The sequence below is a fragment of the Macrotis lagotis genome, chromosome 8, assembly GCF_037893015.1.
Source record: "Macrotis lagotis isolate mMagLag1 chromosome 8, bilby.v1.9.chrom.fasta, whole genome shotgun sequence".
NCBI classification, from domain to species: Eukaryota; Metazoa; Chordata; class Mammalia; order Peramelemorphia; family Peramelidae; genus Macrotis; species Macrotis lagotis.
In genome coordinates, this window is record NC_133665.1 from 70595411 (window position 1) to 70619095 (window position 23685).

General features: G+C 36.3%; 1 protein-coding gene across 11 annotated transcripts in view; it reads left to right on the plus strand.

Moving 5' to 3' along the window:
• The window catches only part of KDM4C (lysine demethylase 4C), a 502779-nt gene that overhangs the window by 285148 nt on the left and 193946 nt on the right, over positions 1 to 23685 (plus strand). For all 11 annotated transcript variants that reach the window (XR_012470847.1, XM_074197494.1, XM_074197496.1 and 8 more), the window contains 2 exons: positions 15973 to 16028; positions 18274 to 18382. Coding sequence is in view for 10 of the 11 variants with exons in the window: in XM_074197494.1 (XP_074053595.1) it covers positions 15973 to 16028; positions 18274 to 18382 (165 nt within the window). In the remaining variant the exon portion in view is untranslated. The remainder of the gene's footprint in view (positions 1 to 15972; positions 16029 to 18273; positions 18383 to 23685) is intronic.

Below are 23685 nucleotides of genomic sequence, written 5' to 3' on the forward strand. Positions count from 1 at the left end.
ATAAGGGCAAAATTTACAGCCAAGACTTAAAATGGATCAATCTAAATATGTCTGTTTTTCTTTCTGTTTAGTCTTTCTTTCTTCTATGTCTGTCTATTACCTTTCTAACAAAGATTAATTGTTTTTGAATTTAAAGAAATGAACATTAATCCAAGCCCTGCCAAAAATGCATCAAGTCCACTCTAAGCATCTCAGCCTTTGCTTGAGGATTTCTCAGTGACAGTACTTCATCAGAGGGAAGAGTTATTTGAGAAGTGTCTCTAGCTCTTCAGTGTACTGTTGACTCTGATATGACCCTGAGAATGGAGTCCTTACTCCTGCTAGAGTTTTCAGTCTTAAAAGGATCTCTTTTTTCCTCTACCTTCATCCACATGAAGCATTTTGCTCAGAAGAGGAGAGACTCTTTGCAGAGATCAGAAGGAAATTATTTAGAAACTGAGATGGCTTTCACAGATATCAATCATGTCTTCAGAAAATACGAGTAGTGCCAGCCTATTCTTATTTCCTTTTTCAACATTTAAACTAGTAGATATATAAAATGCTTTGGACATAGTTTGTATAGATTTCAGTAATACTTTCACCCAAGTATCGCAACTCATTCTTATAGGGAAAATAGAGAAGTATAGATTAAATGGTAATACAGTTTTAGAAGGATTCAGAACTGTTTGGATGAACACACCCAAAGAGTATTTGATAATGGTTCAGTTTCAACCTGGCAGGAGATGTCTAGGGAAGAATACTAAGCAGCTGAACTTGGCTTTTTTATAATTTTATCAGTAACTAGGATAAATGCAAGGATGGTATATTAATCAAATTTTCAGGTGACAGAGCTATGAGGGATAGTAGAGCTAAAATCCAAAGGGAACTTAATTAAGTGGTGCATTAAGATTAAATCTAATATGATGAAATTCAGTAAGGATAAATGTAAATTGCATTTGGGTGTAATAAAATCAATTAGATAAACATTAGATTTGAGCATCATAGATATGTTGCATTAGTATGGAAAAGGATCTGTGGTTTTACTGACCTTAAATCTCTGTATGGGTCTGTAGTGTGATAGAATTACTTTAAAAGGTAGAAGTGCCATCTTGGTCTGTTTTAGAAGGGTCAAAGCTTCCATGAACAAAAAGGTTGTCCATCCCTCTGCTTTCTATCCTTGTCCAGAGTATTATGTTCACAGTCCTTGGCACCATGATTAAAATGATATTGAATATTGATAAATGTTCAAGGAAAGGGAACTAGGAGAAAAACCTTGAGTTCATGACATAAGAAAATTGGTTTAAGGAACTACATTTGCTTAACCTCGGGGAAACAGAGGGAATAGTAGCCTGCTGTTTTTGGGTTGAAGAGCTGATGTTTGAAGGAGAGATTATACTTCTGGTTCCAGAGCACAAAATTAAGATCCATGTATGAAAGTTACAAAGAGGCCAATTTAGTTTCAACTTAAGGGAATTACTCTTAATAAAAGTAGAAAGTTTAAAAAGGTGTCTAAAAGGTAGTAACCCCCCTTGGAAATTTTCAGACAAAGGCTAGACAGTTGCTTGGCAGTTATGGTCAGATCCTAAAGTTCATTTTGTCTAATTTTAAGACCGAATAATTAAGAAGTTACAGTCTCCCTTAATTTATCCTGTTGTGGAACCTGGATTCAAATGCAGTGGTCTTTGCCTAAATCAAATCTTCATTTTTTGAAATATTTTATCACTCTCCTGCTTTACTTTGTTCATTCCCCTATTCATTCTCTCTCTCTCTCTCTCTCTCTCTCTCTCTCCCTGCCCCCCCCCCCCCCATTCTATCTTTCCTGGTTTCCATCTTGTCCTGCTGCTGACCTTGAGGATCCAGTAGTATATACTTCCTCATTGTTATATGATCCATAAGAGCTCTATATCAGTTTGTTGGAGACTAGGCTTTCAGTGTTAATCTTTGGAATATAAGGTTTATGGGTAGGAAATAACTGCAAATGTGAACTTTTGATATACAGCAGGATCAGAAGTGGAGAAGACTTTCAAGACTATTTAACCCTATCTCATCATTTGACAGAAGAAACTGAAACCCAGGTGATTTGTCCATGTTCACCTAGCTGGACAAGTTCACACAAGTTCACCTTCCAGTCTTTTCGTGATTCTGTTTGTAAACCATTGCATTGCCGATTTGGAATCAGAGGGACAGTGTTCAATCTTGGGAGGCTATGGTTTGTTTTGACCCTGTTTAGGATTTCCTATGGGAACATCAGAACACACACACACACACACACACACACACACACACACACACACACACAAAACTGCCCTAATTCCCATATGACACTTAAGTTATATTGACTGTAGTTATTGACTTATATTGACTAAGTTATATTGACTATAGAATGGATTCTGTTTACCTTACAAAATAAAACGAAATAAATAAAATGAAACCAAAAATCCACCAACTATTCATCCTTATAATAACTGCCCTTTCCTCTATAGTGGCAGGGATTTCTATCGTCTGCCAGCTTTAGATTATTACCTAGGCTGTTATTCTCCCAGTATTTTCCTTTCCTCTGGAGTCATTTAGCTTCAGCTAGGAGATTGATCTAGGTTGTGACTGAATATTAGTTTCCTGCTGTTCAGTTCTTTCTTCTCCTTCATGTTCTTATCTGTTGATAGTGCCTTCCCTCCCTCAAAACCTCTACCTATTGATTCTGTTTGTCATTGCGTGTTTTGGGGGAAGAGGGTGTAGATGATCAGTCCTTTCTCACAATGCTAGTATGTGTCTCTCTCTGATTTCTCATTATTTCCTCATTTCTTATTAGTTTCTTTTTGTATGGTACCTAGAAAGGTCCTCGGAATGCACAGCACTTTCTTTAGGGAACCAGCTCTCCTTCTGCACATGACTCTTCTCTCTATCCCCTGCATTTCTTCCATACTTTTCCTGAATTCATGGGTAGCTCCTGTTTAAAAGGCAAATTCAAGATTGGAGCTCATGAATGGAACCTGATCATTATATCTGTATTTAAAAGATCCCATTAATGAAACAATGAAGATTCACTGCAGAAACACCAGAGCGAAGAAAAACTTAGCTTTTGAATTTGTAGAAAGTAGACAAAAAAGATTCAGGGTAATAGGGAGAAATCAGAAGGACAAATATGGATTTCAGCAATGTCTTCTTTCCCTACCTTATAGTACCTGATATGATCAAATGAGTGTTTTTCCTTTATTTCCTCAGAATATTCAATATTCCTGAATAACTAATTTTGTCTCTTTCATATTTGCCTTAGTTTCTGTCCAGCAAACCTCTCATATAAGTTGGATAATATTCTGAAATCAGTTTGTCTCCCTGATAAAGGAATTGACTTTTTCTCATGTGAAAACTTTTCAATGTATATTACAGAGCAACTGATGTCTAAATGCAATTGGACATGGTGGCACTACTGCTGTCTTGGAACAGTTTTGTGCACCTTTTCCCCCTTCTGTGTCACAGTGGCAAGACGTATAGTGAGCAGCAGACAAGACTAGTTTGGATTGTCTTAGGTTAAGTAAAAGTTGGAGAAAATTGACTTCACAAAATTTGTAGTCTTCAGGGTTGAAAACAAATAAGTGGTTAGTGATGCTGCTGTTCATCCAAAAGCTGTTTCTGTCAGAGGAATAAATCATTCTGGAGAAATGCACATATCCTTGCTTGCAAAGGTCAGTGTATTATTTTATTTATCTTTCTATATTACTTATGGTGAGTAAACAGTGACATTGTGGGACAATGTTAGGGAGGTAGAAGTCATAATCCATTCTTCTCTTTTTCTCCCTCTTTTCCTCTCCCTCTCCCTCTACCTCACAATAAAAAGACTTTTAATGAAAGAGAATATTCTGTATAGCCCTTTGAGCTGTATTCATAAATTGCTTCTCAATTGAGTACAAATGCCTCATTAATCTTAAATGTTTCAAAGAAGAAGGCACTAGTAATGGCAGGAAGAATAATAACTGACATTATGGAGAGAAAAGCCAACTGTATGACACAGCAGAGTGTATTCACCTTTGGTCACTGTACTAAACAAATAATATGAAGGAAGAGAATGAAGAGAAAAATGTTCTCAGAAGACATATATTGTAATAATAGTTTAAATTTACCTTGTTCTTTTGGATTTCAAAGCCCTTTTTTTCACAAGCTTTTAATATTGATATTATTTTACCAATATGGAAACTGAAGCTCAGAAAGTTGTGACTCATCAAAGTCACATAAGTGCCAGAATCTGGAATCAAGCTCTGCAGTCCACCTTATAAGTTGAATGATCTTTCCACCATGAAATGCTACCTTTCAAAATTAATATTCTCATAAAGATGTGTAATTATTTTCATGCTATACACACACACACACACACACACACACACACACACACAGAGACACAATTTCTTTGTCTTTCTCTACAATACTGTGAAAAAAAATTTTTTTTTTTGGTTTTTGCAAGGCAAACGGGGTTAAGTGGCTTGCCCAAGGCCACACAGCTAGGTAATTATTAAGTGTCTCAGACTGGATTTGAACCCAGGTACTCCTGATTCTAGGGCCGGTGCTTTATCCACTAGGCCACCTAGCTGCCCCCAAGCCATTCTTTAAAAATCCCAGGACCTTAAATCCATGAACCTTGTAAATAACAATATAGTTGCTATCTTCCAGCACATTCATAGCCATCATTCTTGGATCGAGCCTCTGTGAAGGTCCTGCTACTTCTACAGGAGATGCAGCCATAACTACTGAAGGCCACAGAAGGTCTTTCTCTTTGTCATTGTAATGGACAGAGTTGACCACCAAAAGTCTCAGAGCCTATAGCACTGGCTTTTTTCTTTAGAGACAAACTATGGATTCTTTCGATTGGCAATTTGTTTTCTACAGTCAAAAGTTGTTGGTAGTTTTATTATTTTTTGCATTATGGTATTCAAATTTTTTTTGACCTGTCATATTCTTCTGGGAGACTTTTGATTCATAAGTTATATTTACTCATCCTATCTTCAAGATCAATATACATGGTTTGCATAGAGAGCATGTCTTCTTTGAATGTTTTTGCTTATTGCTTTTTTCCCCAAATTGTCCTTCCAATCTGTATTTGTATTCCCAATCAGTTAATCCTTTTTTATTTCTTACCACTAAGGATTTTGTGTTCTGCCAATTATTTCTGCTCTGGAGGTCATAAATTCTGCTTTCACAATTCTTATTTCTTTCTTGAAGCATATGGGAAAATCCTTCAGTGGTTCCATGCAATTTTGGGAATGCATAAAATCATTTGCTTCATGTTTTAACTCGTTTAGATGGTCGTCATCCCTTCTGTGTTCATATATTTTCTGCTGATTATCTACATGAACCTAATTTTTTTTTGTTTTTGTTTTTGCAAGACAATGGAGTTAAGTGACTTGTCCAAGGTCACACAGCTAAGCAAGTATTAAGTGTCTGAAGTTGGATTTGAAACCAGGACCACTACATCACCTAGCTGCCCCATGTGCCCTATTTTTTTAAACAAATTTAACCAAAAATTTATTGTAACAAATTAATTTAGCTAAGTTGAAGAATATAAGATTAATAAATAAAAATTACCTTCCTTTTCATAAGAATAAAGATCAAGAAAACATAAATCTTATTTTCAATAACAAAAGAACCCTGAAATTTGGGATATTTCACTTAAAAATATAAATGCAGTCTTATTTTACATTATAGTAGAGATGAAGGAAAACTTATCAGAATTATGAAATTCATGTCCTTTTCTTGGGAAGATTTTTATAGTCATCTTTGAAAGTTGTTTTTTGTATTCTTATTTTGTACAAATGATGTTTTTATACATTAATAAAATATTCTTGTTTAAGAATAAACATAATACCCCCTTCCCCCCAAAAATATAGACCCACATGAGTGATAAAGTAAAGGGGAGAGAAAAAAATTAAAATTAAAAATAAAAAATAAAAATTAGTAATAATTTTAGGTATGGCCAGGGGACGCAGTAGACAGAGCACTAGCCCTGGGGCCAGGAGCACCTGAACCCAAATCCAGCTCCACACATCCAACAAGCCACCCCAATCCCATTGCCCTACAAAAGCAAACAAAAGAAAGACCCCAAATAAAATAAAATAGTAATAATAGGGGTGGCCAGAGCACTGGCCCTTGAGCCAGGAGCACCCAGGTCCAAATCCAGCCTCAGACACCCAGCTATGTGAACCCAGGCAGGCCACTCAGCCACATTTGCCCACCAGCTCTGTCGCTGGTGGATCACATTCTTTAGGATAAGTCCATCACAAAAGTTACTTCCATATTTTTCCACCGTTGCCATTACTAATCACAACTCCCTCCATTTGTACTTCTCCACTACCATGTACTATATTTTCTCTCTCCTTTCACTCTGTCTCTGCCCTAGGGCAGCTGAGTGGCACAGCAGACAAATCCCCAGCCCTGGGGCCACGAAGCCCTGAGTTCCCATACCACCCCTTAGGCCTAGCATCCACCTGGCCCTGTGGTCCCGGATAGGCCATCCAATCCCAGCCCCTTGCAAGAAGTAAAAAAGAAAATGTGTTATTCCCTCATTCCCCCTTGCCTTCCCCCCTTCCATATGATTGCAATAGATCACTGTTATAAAGAAAAATCTTATTATATGTAATATCTTGGCCTATTCCCCCTCCCTTTTTTTTTCTTTCTCTCATTACATTTCCCTTTTATCTATTGACTCCCATTTTTACACCACATTATATCTTTTTTTTAATTTATTTTTTATTCTCATTTTGTACAAATGTTTTTTACATTAATAAAATATTCTTGTTTACAAGTAAACAAAATACCCCTCCCTCCACGAATATAGATAGACTTGCTCGGGCGAAAAAAGTAAAGGGGAGAGAAAAAAAATTAAAATAAAAAAATAATAGTAATAATTGTAGGTATGGCCAGGTGGCGCAATGGACGAAGCACCAGCCCTGGAGCCATGAGCACCTGAGTCCATATCCAGCCTTGTAAACTCAACAATCACCCAGCCATGTGACATGCAAGCCACCCAATCCCCACTGCCCTGCAAAAACCAAAAAGAAGAAAAAAAAAGACCCAAAATAAAAAAAAATAGTAATAATAGTAGGGGTGGCTGGGTGGCAGACAGAGCAATGGCCCTTGAGCCAGGAGCACCTGGCTCCGAATCCAGCCCCAGACACCCAAAGATCACCCTGCTATGTGGCCCCAGGCAGGCCACCCAGCCCCACTTGCCCTGCACCCTCCCCCAAATAATTATACCAAAAAATGTGCTTCAGTCTTTGTTCCAACACCAACAACTCTGTCGTTGGTAGATCAAATTCTTTATGATAAGTCTATAACAAAAGTTGCTTCCATATTTTTCCAACGTTGCCATTGCTGATCACAACTCCCTCCTTTCTTATTTCTCCACTACCATGTACTATATTTTCTCTCTCCTTTCACTCTGACTCTGCTGTAGGGTCGCTGAGTGGCGCAGCAGACAGATTCCCGGTCCTGGGGCCAAGAAGCCCTGAGCCCCCATACCACCAATTAGGCCCAGAATCCACCTGGCCCTATGGTCCTGGGCAGGCCATCCAATCCCAGCCCCTTGCAAGAAGTAAAAAAGAAAATGTGTTATATCTGACCAGTCTCCCCCCATGGTCCAGTCTCTCCTCCTTTATTCACATCCCCACCCCTTCCCCCTGCTCTCTGCTCCTTCTTACTCCAGATGTCTATACCCCATTGAGTATATTTGCTGTTTCCTCTCCTAGCCATCTCTGATGAGAGCAAAGGTTCCCTCATTCCCCCTTGCCTCCCCTCTTCCATATCATTGCAATAGCTCATTGTAATAAAAAAAATCTTATTATGTGAAATATCTTGGACTATTCCCCCTCTCCTTTTTCTTTCTCCCATTCCATTTCCATTTTTTTCCTATTGACTCCATTTTTACACCATATTTTATCTTTGAATTCAGCTTTCTCCTGTGCTTGAACTATAAAAGCTCCCTCTACCTGCTCTATTAACTGAGAAGGTTCATATGAGTATTATTAGTGTCATTTTTCTATGCAGGAATACATGCAGTTCATCCTCATTAAGTCCCTCATATTTCCCCCCTCTCCTCCAATCTCCATGCTTCACCTAAGTCCTGTATCTGAAGATCAAACGTTCTGTTCAGCTCTGGCCATTCCAAAAGGAACATTTGAAATTCCCCTGGTTCACTGAAAGTCCATCTTTTTCCCTGGAAGAGGACATTCAGCCTTGGTGGGTAGTTGATTCTCAGTTGCATTCTAAGCTCTTTTGCCTTCTGGTATATTATATTCCACGCCCTGCGAGCTTCCAGTGTAGTTGCTGCTAAGTCCTGTGTGATCCTGACTGTAGCTCCATGATATTTGAACTGGGTCCTTCTGGCTGCTTGTAATATTTTCTCTTTGACTTGGGAGTTCTGGAACTTGGCTATAATATTCCTGGCAGTTGTTTTTTTTGGGGGGGGATCTTTTTCTCAGATAGATCAGTAGATTCTCTCCATTTCTATTTTGCCCTCTGCTTTTAAGATATCAGGGTAATTTTCCTGTAGTAATTCTTTGAAAATGATGTCAAGGCTCTTTTCCTGATCATGACTTTCAGGTATTCCAATAATTTTTAAATTATCTTTCCTAAGTCTGTTTTCCATATCAGTTGTTTTTTCAATGAGATATTTCACATTTTCTTCTAATTTTTCATTTTTTTGGTTTTGTAGTATTGATTCCTGATTTCTGGTAAATTCATCAATCTCCCTGAATTCTATTCTTTGTCTGAAGGATTTGTTTTCCTCAGAGAGTTTTCTTATCTCTTTTTCCATCTGGCCAGTTTTGCTTTTTAAAGCATTCTTCTCCTCAATAACTTTTTGAACTGTTTTATCCATTTGACCTAAGCTGTTTTTTAGCATGCTATTTTCTTCAGCATTTTTTTGGATTTCCTTGACTAAGCTGCTGACTTCATTTTCATGTTTTTTCCTGCATCTCTCTCCTTTCTTTTCCCAGTTTTTCTTCCAACTCCCTTATTTGATTTTCAAAAGTCTTTTTTTTGAGCTCTGTCATAGCCTCAGCCCAATTTCTGTTTTTTCTTGGAGTCTTTAGATGTAGGAGCTTGTGCTTCCTCATCTTCAGACTGAGTATTTTGATCCTTCTTGGGCTCATGTGTAAAATATTTCTCAATGGTCTTCCTCTTTTTTCTTTGCTTGCTCATTTTCCCAGCTTAAGCCTGTTCTTTAGGGTGCTTCCTGAGCTTTTGGGACACTCCCACAAGGGTCTCAGTGTGTGAGGCTCTGTCCTCCCTCCTGGTCTGTAAATGACCATAAGCGCCCCCCTCTGCCATGGGGCCGAGGTGGGGGGGCCCTGTTGTTCTGTTTGGGGGCCTAGACTGGGATCAGGATCTGAATGTGGTCAGAGCCCCAGAGTCCTGTTCCAGAGGTAGAGTCTCTCTTCACTCCCCTCCCTCAGCTCAATGGGCTCATGCCCTGGGGGCTCCTGCTTACCGGCTCCGCCTGCTTCTGTTTCCAGGTCTGGGCTGTGAAAACACCAAGCTGCTGGCTGTGTGCCCTGAGGGCTGGGCTCCACTTGCTTGCTCTGTGTCTGAAGGATTTGTTTTCCTCAGAGAACTTTCTTATCTCCTTTTCCATCTGTCCAATTCTGCTTTTTAAAGCATTCTTCTCCTGACTTTTTTAATGGTTTTATCCATTTGATTTGTGCATGTTATTTTCTTCAGCATTCTTTTGGATCTCTTTGACTAGGCTGCTGACTTCTTTTTCATGTTTTTCCTGCATCTCTCTCCTTTCTTTTCCCAATTTTTCTTCTATCTCCCTCACTTGATTTTCAAAGTCTTTTTTGAGCTCTGTCATAGCCTGAGCCCAACTTCTGTTTTTCTTGGAGTCTTTAGATGCAGGAGCTTGTGCTTCCTCGTCTTCAGATTGCGTGTTCTCATCCTTCTTGAGATCACAGACAAAGTATTTCTCAATGGTGTTCCTCTTTTTTTCCTGCTTTCTCATTTTCCCAGCCTGTGCCTGGTTTTGGAGTGCTTCCTGAGCTTTTGAGTATGTGAGGTTCTTTTTTCCCTCCTGTTTTGTGAATGACCATAAGTGCCTGGTTTGTGAATGACCATAAGTGCACCACTCTGCCACAGGGCTGAGGTGGGGGGGGGGCCCTCGCTGTTCTATGGCGGGGGCTAGACTGTGATCAGGATCTGAATGTGGTCAGAGCCCCAGAGTCCTGTTCCAGGGACAGAGGACAGAGGTTGGCAGTCTCTCTCCCCTCAGCACTCACACCCTGGGGGCTCCTGTTTACTGCACCTGCTTCTGTTCCTGGATCTGGACTGCAGTGGCTACTCTGCTGCTCACTGTGTGCCCTGAGGGCTGGACTTCACATGTTTGTTCTGGCAGAGGTCCCCCGCTGTTCCACCAAGTTGTTCCTGTTTTCCCTGGGGTGTAGGTCAGGAAACTGCCCCTGCTGCTGTGAGCCATGGCTCACAGCGCCTTGGGGCTGCCTCCTGGAGGCTGAAGTTCCTTCACTGTGGCTGGCTGCCCCTCTGACCCTGTGGAGCTGAGCCTTTCCACTCTTTTCCATGTTACCTTGTATTGGAGAATTGCCTCGCTGGGTCCCTCTGTGGATTTTGTCTCTCGAAAATGTAGTTAGAGTCTTTAGCTTACAGGTTTTAAGAGAGAGCACCAAAGAGACTATCCTCTCTTGTTTCCATCTTGGCTCTGCCCCCTGCCCAATTTTTTTAAAAATTTTATGTGTTCGAGGATGAGTTTGAAGTTGGTTACTCCTGACTCCAGGGCTGGTGCTCTATCCACTGCACCAAGTGCCTAGTTTTTAAACTTATTTTTCTTCTTGCTGAGTTCTCTGTTGATTTCTTTCTTTTTTTCTTTATATCCCTTTATCCTCACTTCTTGACTCCTTTTCCTTAGACAAGTGGTCTTCTGAGCACTGATCTTAAAGTCATCTCATCTTCCTAGTTAGGCAATTATAATTTTGCTGGCCATAGTCCCTGCCCCATGTGACTTCTGTGGGTATTGAACTAATCTTAAGTGGTTTTTAGTCTTCTTCATTTCAGATTTAGAATAGGTCCTCTCCCCCCATCCCTTCCATGTGATTACTTATAGGACTGTACCTTTGGGCAGAGGATTCTCCTCTTTCATACCTCCTCTTTCTTTGCAAGACCCAGGGACAGAAATAGGCCAATTGATGTATATTTTTTGTTTCTATATAGTAGAGATGTCAGGAGTAGGGACAGGGCCAGAATGTATGGACAAAGCTGAATGGGTTGAAGAGTGAGGAAGTGACAAAATAATTATTTTCTCATGTAATCCTCACAGCAACTCAAGGAAATAAGTACCATTTTATCTCCATATTACATTTATGTATGCAGACTGAGAGAGGTTAGGTGACTTGCACACAGCTAGTAAGTATCTAAAGCTAGGAAGGAACTCTCCAGTTTTTCTGACTCCAGGCTTTTATCCACTGAGTCAACCCCAGAGTTTCTTGCTAGAAACTCTCAGAGTCTTCCCCTTCTAGATTGCTTCTTTTGTGAAGACAAACCAGGCTATCTTTTCCCTTAAGTTAGCCTTTAACTATTGAATGGGTGTCATCTCAGCCAAACTGAGACCTGGGGAAGACCTTAGCTTAAAAAGGCCAATGTTTCCCAATGCATCCAGGGCCATCACTGATTGGCTTGACTCAGATGGTGAAAATGACAAAGTGTGCTGATTGGATTCTCTCCAAATTTTTTTTTTATGTTCTGTAATTATTAATTGGATCTTCACTATAGTAAGGTTCCTGCCTAAGTGATTTATGCTATTTCATCTCTCTTCAAGGCCAGTTGCTATCTCCTCCTCCTTTACCTCTCTCCTCTTCACTCCTCTTCTCCCTCTATTCATAAAGAGTTGAGCAAGCAAAATTTATATTTCTTTGGCTCTAGTACCTATATGCAAGGTTATGATAGAGAAAGAAGAGATGCATCAAGGAGAGAATCATGCCCTTACTACAATGTGTGGACTTGGTCCAAAAGAAATAAAAATTTTGTTTGTTCATATATTCTTAGGTATTTTGAAGTTTCAGTGCTTGATTTTTTTCTTCCCTATTTATTCTATCATTATTGGGTTTTTTTTCCATATTTGAAGTAAAATATTAATGCCATTAGCCTTTACCACCATCACTTCTTTTGTCCTTTGTTCTATTCAGCTGATATTTGTGAAGTAGGTCATGATTAATTAGTTAAAGAACTGGAAATTTGAGTGTTTGAGGAACAATATGTATGAAATCTTGCAATATAAGAACAGGAATCATAGGGAATGTAAAGTTTTTGTGCCAGGAACTGAACCTGTTCCAGAAGGAAGAAAAAATCAGAGTGTCTTAGAGGAAAGGTCACTAGAATTTTTTTTTTTTTTTTTTTTTTTTGCCACACAGTTGGAGTTAAGTGACTTGCCTATAATTATAGAGCTAGTAAATGTCATTTGAACTGGATTTGAACTCAGGTCCTTCTCATTCCAGCATCTTGACTGGATAACAAATATGGGCTGAATAGACACTTATTTGATCCATTCATTCCTGTCATTCCATATATCTCTCTTTTCTTTTATAGTTAAACTCCTTGAGTCATCTACACTCCAGGGTTCCTCTTCTTTTCTAATCATTCTCTTCTTAAGTCTTAGCAGTCTATGCAACAGTCTCATCATTCAACAGACCCTGTTCTCTTCAAAGTTGCTAGTGATCTTAATTGCCAAATCTAATGACCATTTCTCAATCCTCTTCCTTATTGACCTCTCTGTTGCCTTTGATTAGACACTATTACTCTTTTTTGCTTGATGCTGTCTTCTGTCTACGTTTTTAATGACACTACTTTCTCTTGGTTCTCTTCATTCCTATCTGTCAGTTCCTTCTCTGCCTCTTTTACTGGATCTTTATCTTAGTCATGCCTGATAAATGTGGATATCTCCCAAGGCTCTGTTGTAGACTCTTTTCTTTTTCTATATAATTTCACTTGATACTTGGAACTGAAACATATAAATTCATTCAATATTATATATATTGACTCATTTGCTTTTTTCTTCCAACATTTTTTTAAAACTAGATTTTAGGGGGCAGCTAGATGGTGCAGTCGATAGAAAGCAGTGGCCCAAAGTCAGTTCAAATTTGGCCTGAATACAAAGTAGAGAAATCATGGAATCATTGTGTAACTAGCAATGAATTAAGGACTAGGGACTACTTGTTTGGTAATGAATAGAATACTAGTTTTGGCATTGCAAAAATTAGCTTCATTTCTCGCTTTTGCCAATACTAGCTATGTGAGCTTAAGCCACCTATTTTTTGTTTTTAGATCTTCATCTTCAAAATAGGAGCAATTTTATCTACACTACATACTTCAGAGAATCATGAGGATCTGGCATAATATGTGTTAAACATTTTGTAAACTTTAAAGCACTGCATAAATTCCAGTTATCATCATTATTTTTTCCATTTTGTAGAAAAGTAGTGTTAAATGTTAGAGGGTTTCCATATTTCCCAAAATCAGTGGTCACAACTCCTCTTAATCTATTAATGGCTTATCTTTTTCACCCTTGACCAATCTCATCATATATATATATATATATATATATATATATATATATATATATATATATATATATGTTCCTTCATTAGAGTATTTATTTTAGTGATCACAGATCATAATTTCTTTCTTGCCATAATATATTTTCTTCGCATGCTATTGTGATCAACTGAATCACGATGTCTTTTTACTCTTAACTAGTTTGCATTTCTACAAGCAGATCTATCCTTGAAAATTCTATTTCACATACTCTTATAGGAAAATTTCTATAAGATCTGCTAGAATTTGTCTTCTACTGGCAAAGCCCCTGGAAACTTAGAATTACTCCAGTTCTATCACAGTAGAGGTAAAGTAAAGAAGAATAATATAATAGCAGAATAATTGACTTTGCTTACTGTGGCATCTACAAAGTCTCCTACAATATCAGTTGGAGACCTTTAATGTGTTCATAGATTTCCTCTTTTGTGCCATATATTCTCAGTCATTTATTATTTAGTAACTGGAATGGCATGAAATTTCTTAACACTCTCTAGTTAAATATACTTTTATTCTACTAGCTCAAAGATGTAAAATTTCTTTTAGTTTGTTACATCATCAAATTAGCAACCTTATTTGTTGTACTTTATGGTTTCTGAATGTGCCATTGAAGTTGATGACAAAAAACCTCCTTTGTTTCCTCAAATACCCTACTTCAGCTGAGGATGTTTTTTTTCCTGCAATGAAAATCATTTACCTGTGCAGTTTTCTATACATCTTTAATATCAGCATATCAATTGTTGCTGAATGGTTAGGGAACTTTCAAGGCATATGAAGCAAAGCACTATTAGATATTTAATTTTTGTGCCTTTGGTGACTTTTGTTCCTTTTTCCTCTGTTTCTTTAGCATCAAAATCCTTAAAATAAAAGAAGGGCAGGTGGTTTTAATACTCATTATAAATCATCTGCTACAAAGATTAGAGATCTAGCAAAGAAAATAAAATGACTAAACACTATTTAGAGAGCTTCTTGAGGGATTAAGATGGTTTAATATAGAAGAATAGACAAGGAAACATGTTAAACATCTGCAAATATTTTTAAAGTAATATAAAGAAATGAATGGACTAGCTCAAAATTAAAGATGTAAAAGATGTAGCAAAGAATTGATCTCTCTGCTTTTTTTCTTCATCTGTCTATTTCATCAGAATGAAGAATTAACCAATGTTCAATACAGATATTCATAGTAATGTGTAGAAAAGCCCTGATACATAGAAAACAAAGTAATATGATAAGTGTGTATATGTATATGTATATGTATACACATATGAAATAAAAATTCAGCATTATTCTCAGAGACTAGAAGATGGGTCTATTTGTTGTTTGTCCCAGATATGTTATTTAGTTGCTTTGAGGAATTCCCAGTGCAAGAACTTCTTAGAACCTTGTAGTTTAGATTATGCCTGGAACTTAAGACAACTATGAGCACTGAAAGGTTAAGTGGCTTGGGTTTTATATATGGTATGTTTCTAAGGTAGGACTGGAACCTAGGTCTTCCTGAGTTCAAGACTTCATGGTGAGCCAGTGTTTTACATTGTTGTGAAGATCATGCATATGAACCAGAAAAAAAAAATCATCTGGAAAACATTTTGCCCACCAAAAACAGCATTATTCAAAAGGTTACTGTTAATAGGAATAGTTCATCCTCTCCTTCATAAACAAATATGTATATATCAAGAAAAAGACTGCTGATACCTTGTTCTTCAGTCTTAGAATTATATGTGGGGAAGAGTTGAGGGAGATTTTTGGTCAGGAGAGATGTTCTTGACATTTTTTTTCAAGGATCTCTTTCATACTTTTGTAAGTCTTGAGTTAGCTTCTTTTCTTATTACATTTTTAAAAGAAATTTATAAGTGAAGAAAATGTTAAATTTTAGAGAGAGATCAATGAAAATAATATTATATTTTTTTCCATTCCAATTCACAAATCCCCTCACATACATTTCTATATGGTTTATGAACCCAGGGGATAAACCTCTACTTTAGGCAGTCATGAGTAAATATTATATAAAATGTGGGAGTTTGTTAATACTTCTAATGGTACCTGAATTAAGACTCTCCAGTGTGAGTCATCAGAATGACTCTTGCCATTTAGTTTTTTCAAGGCAAATGGGGTTAAGTGACTTGCCCAAGGCCACACAGTTATGTAATTATTAAGTGTCTGAGGCCAGATTTGAACTCAGGTACTCCTAATTCCAGGGCCAGTGCTCTATCAACCTAGCAGCACCTAGCTGCTCTGATGTTAGGCTTATTAAGGGCCTTTTGTTAAGTATGTTTTTCATTTTTAAATGCTGAGATTTTTCTGGGCAAATAAATAACTAAATTGACAGAATATCTTTATAGAACATAATATCTTTGTCTAACATGATTTGTCTTCTCCTTCTTTGTCTTCCCTTTCTTCCTCTCTCCTCCAACCCAGGAATGTTGTCTCTGCAATTTGAGAGGTGGTGCACTCAAGCAAACTAAGAATAAGAAGTAAGTGATAAATCTTATGCTAAGTTTCTCTCTTGTTTATCGAAAGAGAACTTGAAGAGGACTCCAAGGTATTTTTGACCATTTACTTCATTATCATCATTAAATCTATGGTTTCAAAGTGTTTTTCCTCCCAAGATTGCAAATTAATTATCTGCATTTTCCTTTATCAGCTTTTGACATCAGCTTCTTTTTGGTGAAAGTAGGCAGTACTGGTTCTTTTTACTGTGTTACATGCCTATAATGACTTTTAGACTAGGTTTGCTGCCCTACTACACCCCTAAAAAAATCCTGATCTCAAATATTGACAGTATCATTTAAGAAAATTATCATTTATTATGAGTTTGTATTATTAGGACAGCTATTTAAAAAAAAAACAAACCAGAATCTCCTCATTATGTGCAGCTTTCATCAAGAAACCCTTCCTTAATGTGATGTCAAATATCTACCCTGTTGTTACGTAACTTAACAGATGATTTAGAAAAAAGTAACAAAATCTGTTAGAACCAGATAAGTAGTATTTATTGTCATCACAAAATCAATATAATCGTATAGAAATCATGTTTTTAAAATCAAATGATAGTTGTCACCAAAAGAGAAACAGTAGAAAAAGTACATTGATGTTTAAGAAATTAAGTTGGTGCAGTGGATAGAGCACCGTCCCTGGTGTAAGGTACACCTGAGTTCAAATAAATCCTCAGACACTTAATAATTGCCTAGCTGTGTGTCTTTGGGCAAGCCACTTAACCCAATTGCCTTAAATTAAAAAAAAAAAGAATTAGTGGGTATAGCATAAAGAATGTGAGGGGGAAATCCTGGATGATTCCATGATGAGACTGTCATGGAAGAAAATAAATTTCATGTCTGGTTCTTTTATCAACTAGTTTCTATATGACTTTCACAAGTTTCTCAATTTTTAATATCCATAAATGAATTTGAGGACATACTAACATGGCCAGTATGTTTTACCAGAAAGAAAATTATTTGAAATAATGAAATGATTGCTTTTTATTGGCTAAACCTACAAGTAAGTAGATGTATACAAATTCTCCCTATTTGTGTACAAGGAATCTAAAATCCCATGTGTTATATAGCATTTGTTCTTTCTTCATTGGAAAGATTTAGACCATCAAAATATAAATTATATAAATTAAAATTTAAAGATTTAACTTTAAATTATACTGGAAATTCTTAGAAATAGTATAAAAACCACTTGGTTGCTACACAAAACAAGATAGCTTTTGTTCTTCAGAGAAAATGGTACTTACTGTATATCATTGGATATTTATTCAATAATCATTTATTAGTTAAGTGCTTACTTATGTGATAGACACTGTGCTTTAAAATATACCTATATGTGAATTTTCCCCCAAACTAATGAGTGAGAGACAGAGAGACAGAGACAGAGAGACAGATAAAGTCTTTGTGTGTGTGTGTGTGTGTGTGTGTGTGTGTGTGTGGATATGGGGGGGTTGTTTTATTGGAGACATGAAATTTATGATTGGAAAATGCCAGTTAAGATTTTGTTAAATCATTTTTGAGGACTTTATAAATATGAAATAGAAAATCTTTTGCGTTTCTTCCCCCGAAACAAAGGAATAGGGTGGCTAGGTGGTGTAGTGGATAAAGCACCGACCTTGGCATCAGGAGTACCTGGGTTCAAATCTGGTCTCAGACACTTAATAATTACTTAGCTGTGTGGCCTTGGGCAAGCCACTTAACCCCATTTGCCTTGCAAAAAAAAAACCTTCAAAAACCCCTCAAAAAAAAAGAAACAAAGGAATAGACTAGCTTTAATTTCCCCATAGAATCCCAAGATTCAATGATTGCCTCTTATAAGTTTCTGATAAATATTTGATTAAAGAAATAAATCATTATTCATTTAAATAATAAGTGCTTTACTGCTTATGATAATTTTCTGCAAAATTCTTTATTTACCAAAAGGATCAGGTTTATGAATTCAAAAAATTCCTTGTCAAAAATTGATTTTGTTTTTTTCTTCCCATGATTGGTGTATCAAAATTATTATTCTTTGATCAAGGGTGGCAGGATTGTAGGCAAACTCAAATGTAGGACACATCTTCCTGTGTTCCCATGAGAACAAAGGGGATGGAGATAAAGGGGGAAGGGCCACTAGATTTGATTGTGAGTTATGAGAGGAAATGGGATCTCTTGTCTGTACTGACCAGGTGAAGAGGTCCACTGACCATTTTATAATGGCTCTGTTCTGTTTTGTTTGTTTTGATAGGTGGGCCCATGTAATGTGTGCAGTTGCCATCCCAGAAGTTCGATTTGTTAATGTCACAGAAAGGACACCAATCGACATTAGTAGAATACCTTTACAGAGGTTAAAATTGGTGAGTAGAAGAGTTTCATGTATTTGTTATAAATGATATTGATAGTTTCATTTTTTCTATTTGCATTATATCAGACTGAAAATTTTCAAATTAGATTAAATCTAAAGATTCAAAAGTCTAAGTTTGAAGAAAGTTTCATGAAGAACAGACAATTTGTACCTGTGTATGTATACACACACACACACACACACACACACACAGAGAAAGACATACTCACACACATAATCCCTTCTCTTTCCCCATACTTTCCTTTTTCTTGTCCAGACTTTAACCTTTTAAGAAGTGACACGATTCCATTTTTCTTTTGGTCCTTAACCTAAAACTTGTTATGAAACATTTAATTGGAGGATTTTCATCTTAATTATAGATATAATTCATTTTGGCTTGACAAACTTCAGCAGATGATCTCCTGATGACTTCAGAAATTGTTTTATAAAATCATTTCTGTGATTCCCTTTCAATGTATGTAAGTCTGGTTGGGAAGATAGCCCACCAATATAATAACATTGAGGCAATCTTTCAAGGTTGTTAAACTGAAAGTCATTATTTTGGAGCATTATGGTTTTTAATTAGGGAAAATTTTTTCTAATGTTGAATCTCTATACTTTGAAATGTAGAAATCTGTCTTAGAAATGTGTTTATTGTTTTAGATTTCTTTAGTCCTCAACTATTTGGTCTTTTTTTTTTTTTGCAAGGCATCAGGGAAAAGTGTCTTGTCACAGGTCACACAAGCTAAATAAATACTCAGCCTGTGAGATCAAGTCTTCCTGACTCCCAGAACTGTACTCTATCCTTGTGCCACCTAGCTGCCCCTGGTCCTCAACTCTTTAAAATATATAGAACATTTAAATCTTCTTGCCTCTAACTCATTATTTCCAATCTTTATTAAAACCGCTCTTATTAGGGGAGGCTAGGTGGTTCAGTGGATAGAGCACTGGCCCTGAAATCAGGAGTACCTGAGTTCAAAATCTGGCCTCAGACACTTACTAATTACCTAGCTGTGTGACTTTGTGGTAAGTCTTGTGGTAAGTCACTTTAACCCCAATGCCTTGCAAAAACCTAAAAAAAAAAATCATTCTTATTTATATTATCTGTATTCTTGTCTTTCAGAATTTTGAGTTGATTCAGTTCATGTAGTTATTTTGGGTGTGCTATATAGTTGGACTATAATAATAGGACTATATGAATTCAAGATCTCATCAACTAATGAGGTCTTTTTTGTGCAAATTTGGCAAAGTACAACAAAGCATTTTGCTTAGTGCTGGTGAAGTTACATCTTTTAAATGGAACATAGTCTCTGTTCTCAGATAGTTGCATTTTGGGGAATACAGAATGAATACTGAAGATCAGAATATTAAGTAATAATCTTTGATGGAGGTTCAGGTGCTGTACTATCATAGAATGATTTAACTTTGCTATAAATATTGAGCCTTTTGATGGGTAGGTACTTCCAAGGAAAGGATGACATTTCCTGCAGGATGGTGAGGAATTCTCTCAGAATTTCAACTGTTTGAATTGCTTGAAGTAGTAAATAAAAAGATATTTAGGGGTGGCTAGGTGGTCCAGTGGATAGAGTACCGACCCTGGAGTCAGTAGTACCTGAGTTCAAATCCAGTCTCAGACACTTAATAATTACCTAGCCGTGTGGCCTTGGGCAAGCGACTTGACCCCATTGCCTTGCAAAAAAATCTAAAAAAAAAAAAAGATTTGTAAATTCTGATTGAGAGGAAAATCTCCATTCAAAGGCCTACTATAGGCAAATTCCGAGTCACTTCCTCTCCTTGGGACCTCAATTTCTTCTTATGCCAAATAAGGAACTGGACTAGATGATATCCATGGTCCCTTCCAGTTTTAACATAATACTTTGAAAGTTTGAGTTTGTTTTGGGCCCTCTTTTCAGTATCCTTCCCAAAAGAATCTATTATCAGGGTTAATACTCTATTCCTCTTCCTAATAATAAAACTTCTTAGGTAATAGGTTTGAAAAAACCCCACCTGATATTAGGATATAATTTCATTTTTCTTTATTATTATTAGTATTATTGCAAGGCAATGGGGTTAAGCAGCTTGACTAATGCCACACAGCTAGGTAATTATTAAGTATCTGAAGTCAGACTTGAACTCAGGTACTCCTGGCTCCAGGGTTTGGTACTCCATTCACTGCACCACCTAGCCACCCCTCCTTTTTTTTTGTTTCTATGTAAGACTGAGGATAGTAGCATTAGATTTTTTTAAAAAAAATAATATTTAATTTATCCCCCCCCCCCCATTACATGTATAGATTATTTTTTAAACATTTTTAGTTCTGAATTCTACTCTTTCTTCCCTCCTGTCTGTCTAAAACAGTCTGGTATAAGATATTCATATGCAGTAATATAAAACATTTCCATATTAGCAATTTTTTGGAAGAAAATTTGAACTAAAACAAAAAAGAAAGAAAGTAAAAAATAGGAAACATCTGACTGGTTGGTCTGTCTATGGTTAGCTTGGGGACTGGGAAGGAGATGGCCTCTCTAATTGACATCTTTTCATCGCTCAACATTGACCTCTTTAGAATAGAGCCTGTCCCTTCTTTAGGGGTCAGAGAAGGGTGCTTTCTGTTTTCCTGTCCCAAGATGTAAAAATTCTCAATTATGGTTCTCCTTTTTCCTGAGATCCACTTTATTTTATCGTCATAATTTGAAAGATTGCATTTCAAAGTTAAGCATAATTCCAGAACAGCTGAAAATGTATGTTGTGTAAACTATAAAAGCTGTTGTTTTCAGTGAACAGACTTATATCAGTCACTGTTGGTGATCAGTCCTATTTTTTGCCATTAATTTATAATTCATCTTTCTATCCTTTTTTCTATAGATTTTTATCCAACTCTCTCAAAATAATAAAACTTAATTTACAGTGCTTAATCCATTCATTGGCACATAGATAGCACTTGATAAAGGTTGACTGATTGATTGATTGACTATGTCAAGCACTGCCTAGACAGGTCAGCTCTGCCTTTAGATGCTTTTATAAAGGGATGCATGTTTAAAAGCACTCTCCTACTTATCCTTCAAGCTATTGTGAAGAGCAAAAAGATTTTGTAGACTAAAACAGTGAAAGACTTAGATGTAGTAGTTCACTACTGTTATAAAGCTAGTATTTTTACCTACAGCCATATTGTGAAGAAAGATTATCATGTAGTCTTAATTTTAAATTTCTAAATTTATCTCTATCAGTCTTAGTTCTTTTATTTTTTTAAATGTATTTATTTCCATCCATATGCATATGTATATTTTTAAGTTATAAAATTTCCTTCCACCCTCCCCTCAGCAGTGAACTGTCAAGTTAGCATTGTACATACATATTTTGATAAACATGTTTACAGAGTAGTGGTTGTTGATATGAGTAATTAGGATTAATAGCAAGAGAGATATATAAGAAATAATTTCTATAAAGTGTTTATCAGATTCTGAAGGGTTGTGTTTGTGTGTGTGTGTGTGTGTGTGTGTGTGTGTGTGTGTGTGTGTGTGTGAGTGTTTTGTTTTTCTTCCTCTTGGATAGGGTAAATATTGTCCACAGCCAGTCTAATAGGAAAACACTCAACATAATTAAACATATCAATAGCAAAACCAACAGAAATCACATGATTATCTCAATAGATACTAACAAGCCTTTGATAAAATACCATATTCCTTCCTAGTAAAAACACTAAAAAGTTTAGGAATAAATGTAGTTTTCCTTAAAATAATGAATAACATCTATCTAAAACCATCAATAAATATTATATTTAATGGACATAAACTCTGAGCATTCCCATTAAAATAGGGGTGAAACAAGGATGCCCATTATCACCATTACTAATCAATATAGTATTAGAAATGCTAGCTGTAGCAATAAAAGAAGAAAAAGAAATTGAAGAAATCAGAATTGACAATGAGGAATCAAAACTTTCACTCTTTGCAAATGATATGATGTTATACTTAGAAAATCGGAGAAAATTATCTAAATAACTCCTTGAATCAATTAACAAATTTGGCAAAATAGCAGGATATAAAATAGACCCACAAAAATGATTAGCATATCTGTATATTAACTACAAAGCCCAAGAGCAAGAGATAAAAAGAAATTCAATTTAAAATAACTATAGACAACATTAAAAACTTGGGAATCTACCCTTCTAAGACAAACCCAGAAACTATATGAAGACAATTATAAAGCACTTCACCTCAAATAAAGTCATATCTTAATAATTGGAAAAATGTCAAATGCTCATGATTAGTTCGAGCCAATATAATAAAAATGACAGTTATACCGAAATTAAATTACTTATTCAGTGCCATACCAATTAAACTACCAAATAACTACTGGGCTAGGAAAAATAATAACAAAATTCATCTGTAGCAAAAAAAGGGACGAATAGCAAGGGAGCTGTTGGAAAAAAAAATTTAAAGGAAGGTAGCCCGGCTCTACCAGATTTAAAACTATAGTATAAAACCACAGTCATCAAAAGTACCTGGTACTGGTTAAGAAGTAGAGTAATGGATCAATGGATTAGGATCGGTTCAAAAGAAAGAGTAGCAAATGAATACAGTAATCTACTATTTGACAAACTCAAAGACATCAGCTTCTGGGATAAGAATTCACTATTTGATGAAAAGGAAAACTAGAAAATAGTATGGCAAAAGGTAGGCATAGATCCACATATCACACCATATACCAGAATAAGGTCAAATTGAGTACAGGATTTAGACATTCATTCATTTTGATATAAGCAACCAATACTCTTTAACACTTCATTTGTATGAGGTTGTGTCTTTGCAGTTATTCTCCTTGAATGCTTCTGTAACAATTTGATATCACTTCCAGGATACTTCATATATGGAATGATGGAATATAGCAATCAAATTATGTTTTTCCTTGCCCAAACATTTAATCTGAAAATTTGGAATATTATTATTTTAATTACTATGCTTACTTGTGATTGTATTTCATACATTTTTAGGTAATTTCCTTGGTCTTTAAAGGTGTGTGTTTAGAATTTGCTTCTGATCAAATCTGAGGGATTAAATTGCCAGATTTCTGACAACTGGCTGCAGAGAAAAATTAACTTAGGTCTAATGTTTCTAATAGTAAGAATATCATTTTGGTGGTAAAATGAAATTATTTGTAAATAACCCGATCTTTTTAGAATACTGGAACACCTAAAAGATAAAAATAAGATAGAATCTCATTCCACTTTCTCTTGTTTCTTAAAAGAGAGCACCCATAGTGATTATCCATGGGCATCTAAGCCATCCCTCTAATTTATTAATTTATTGATTTATT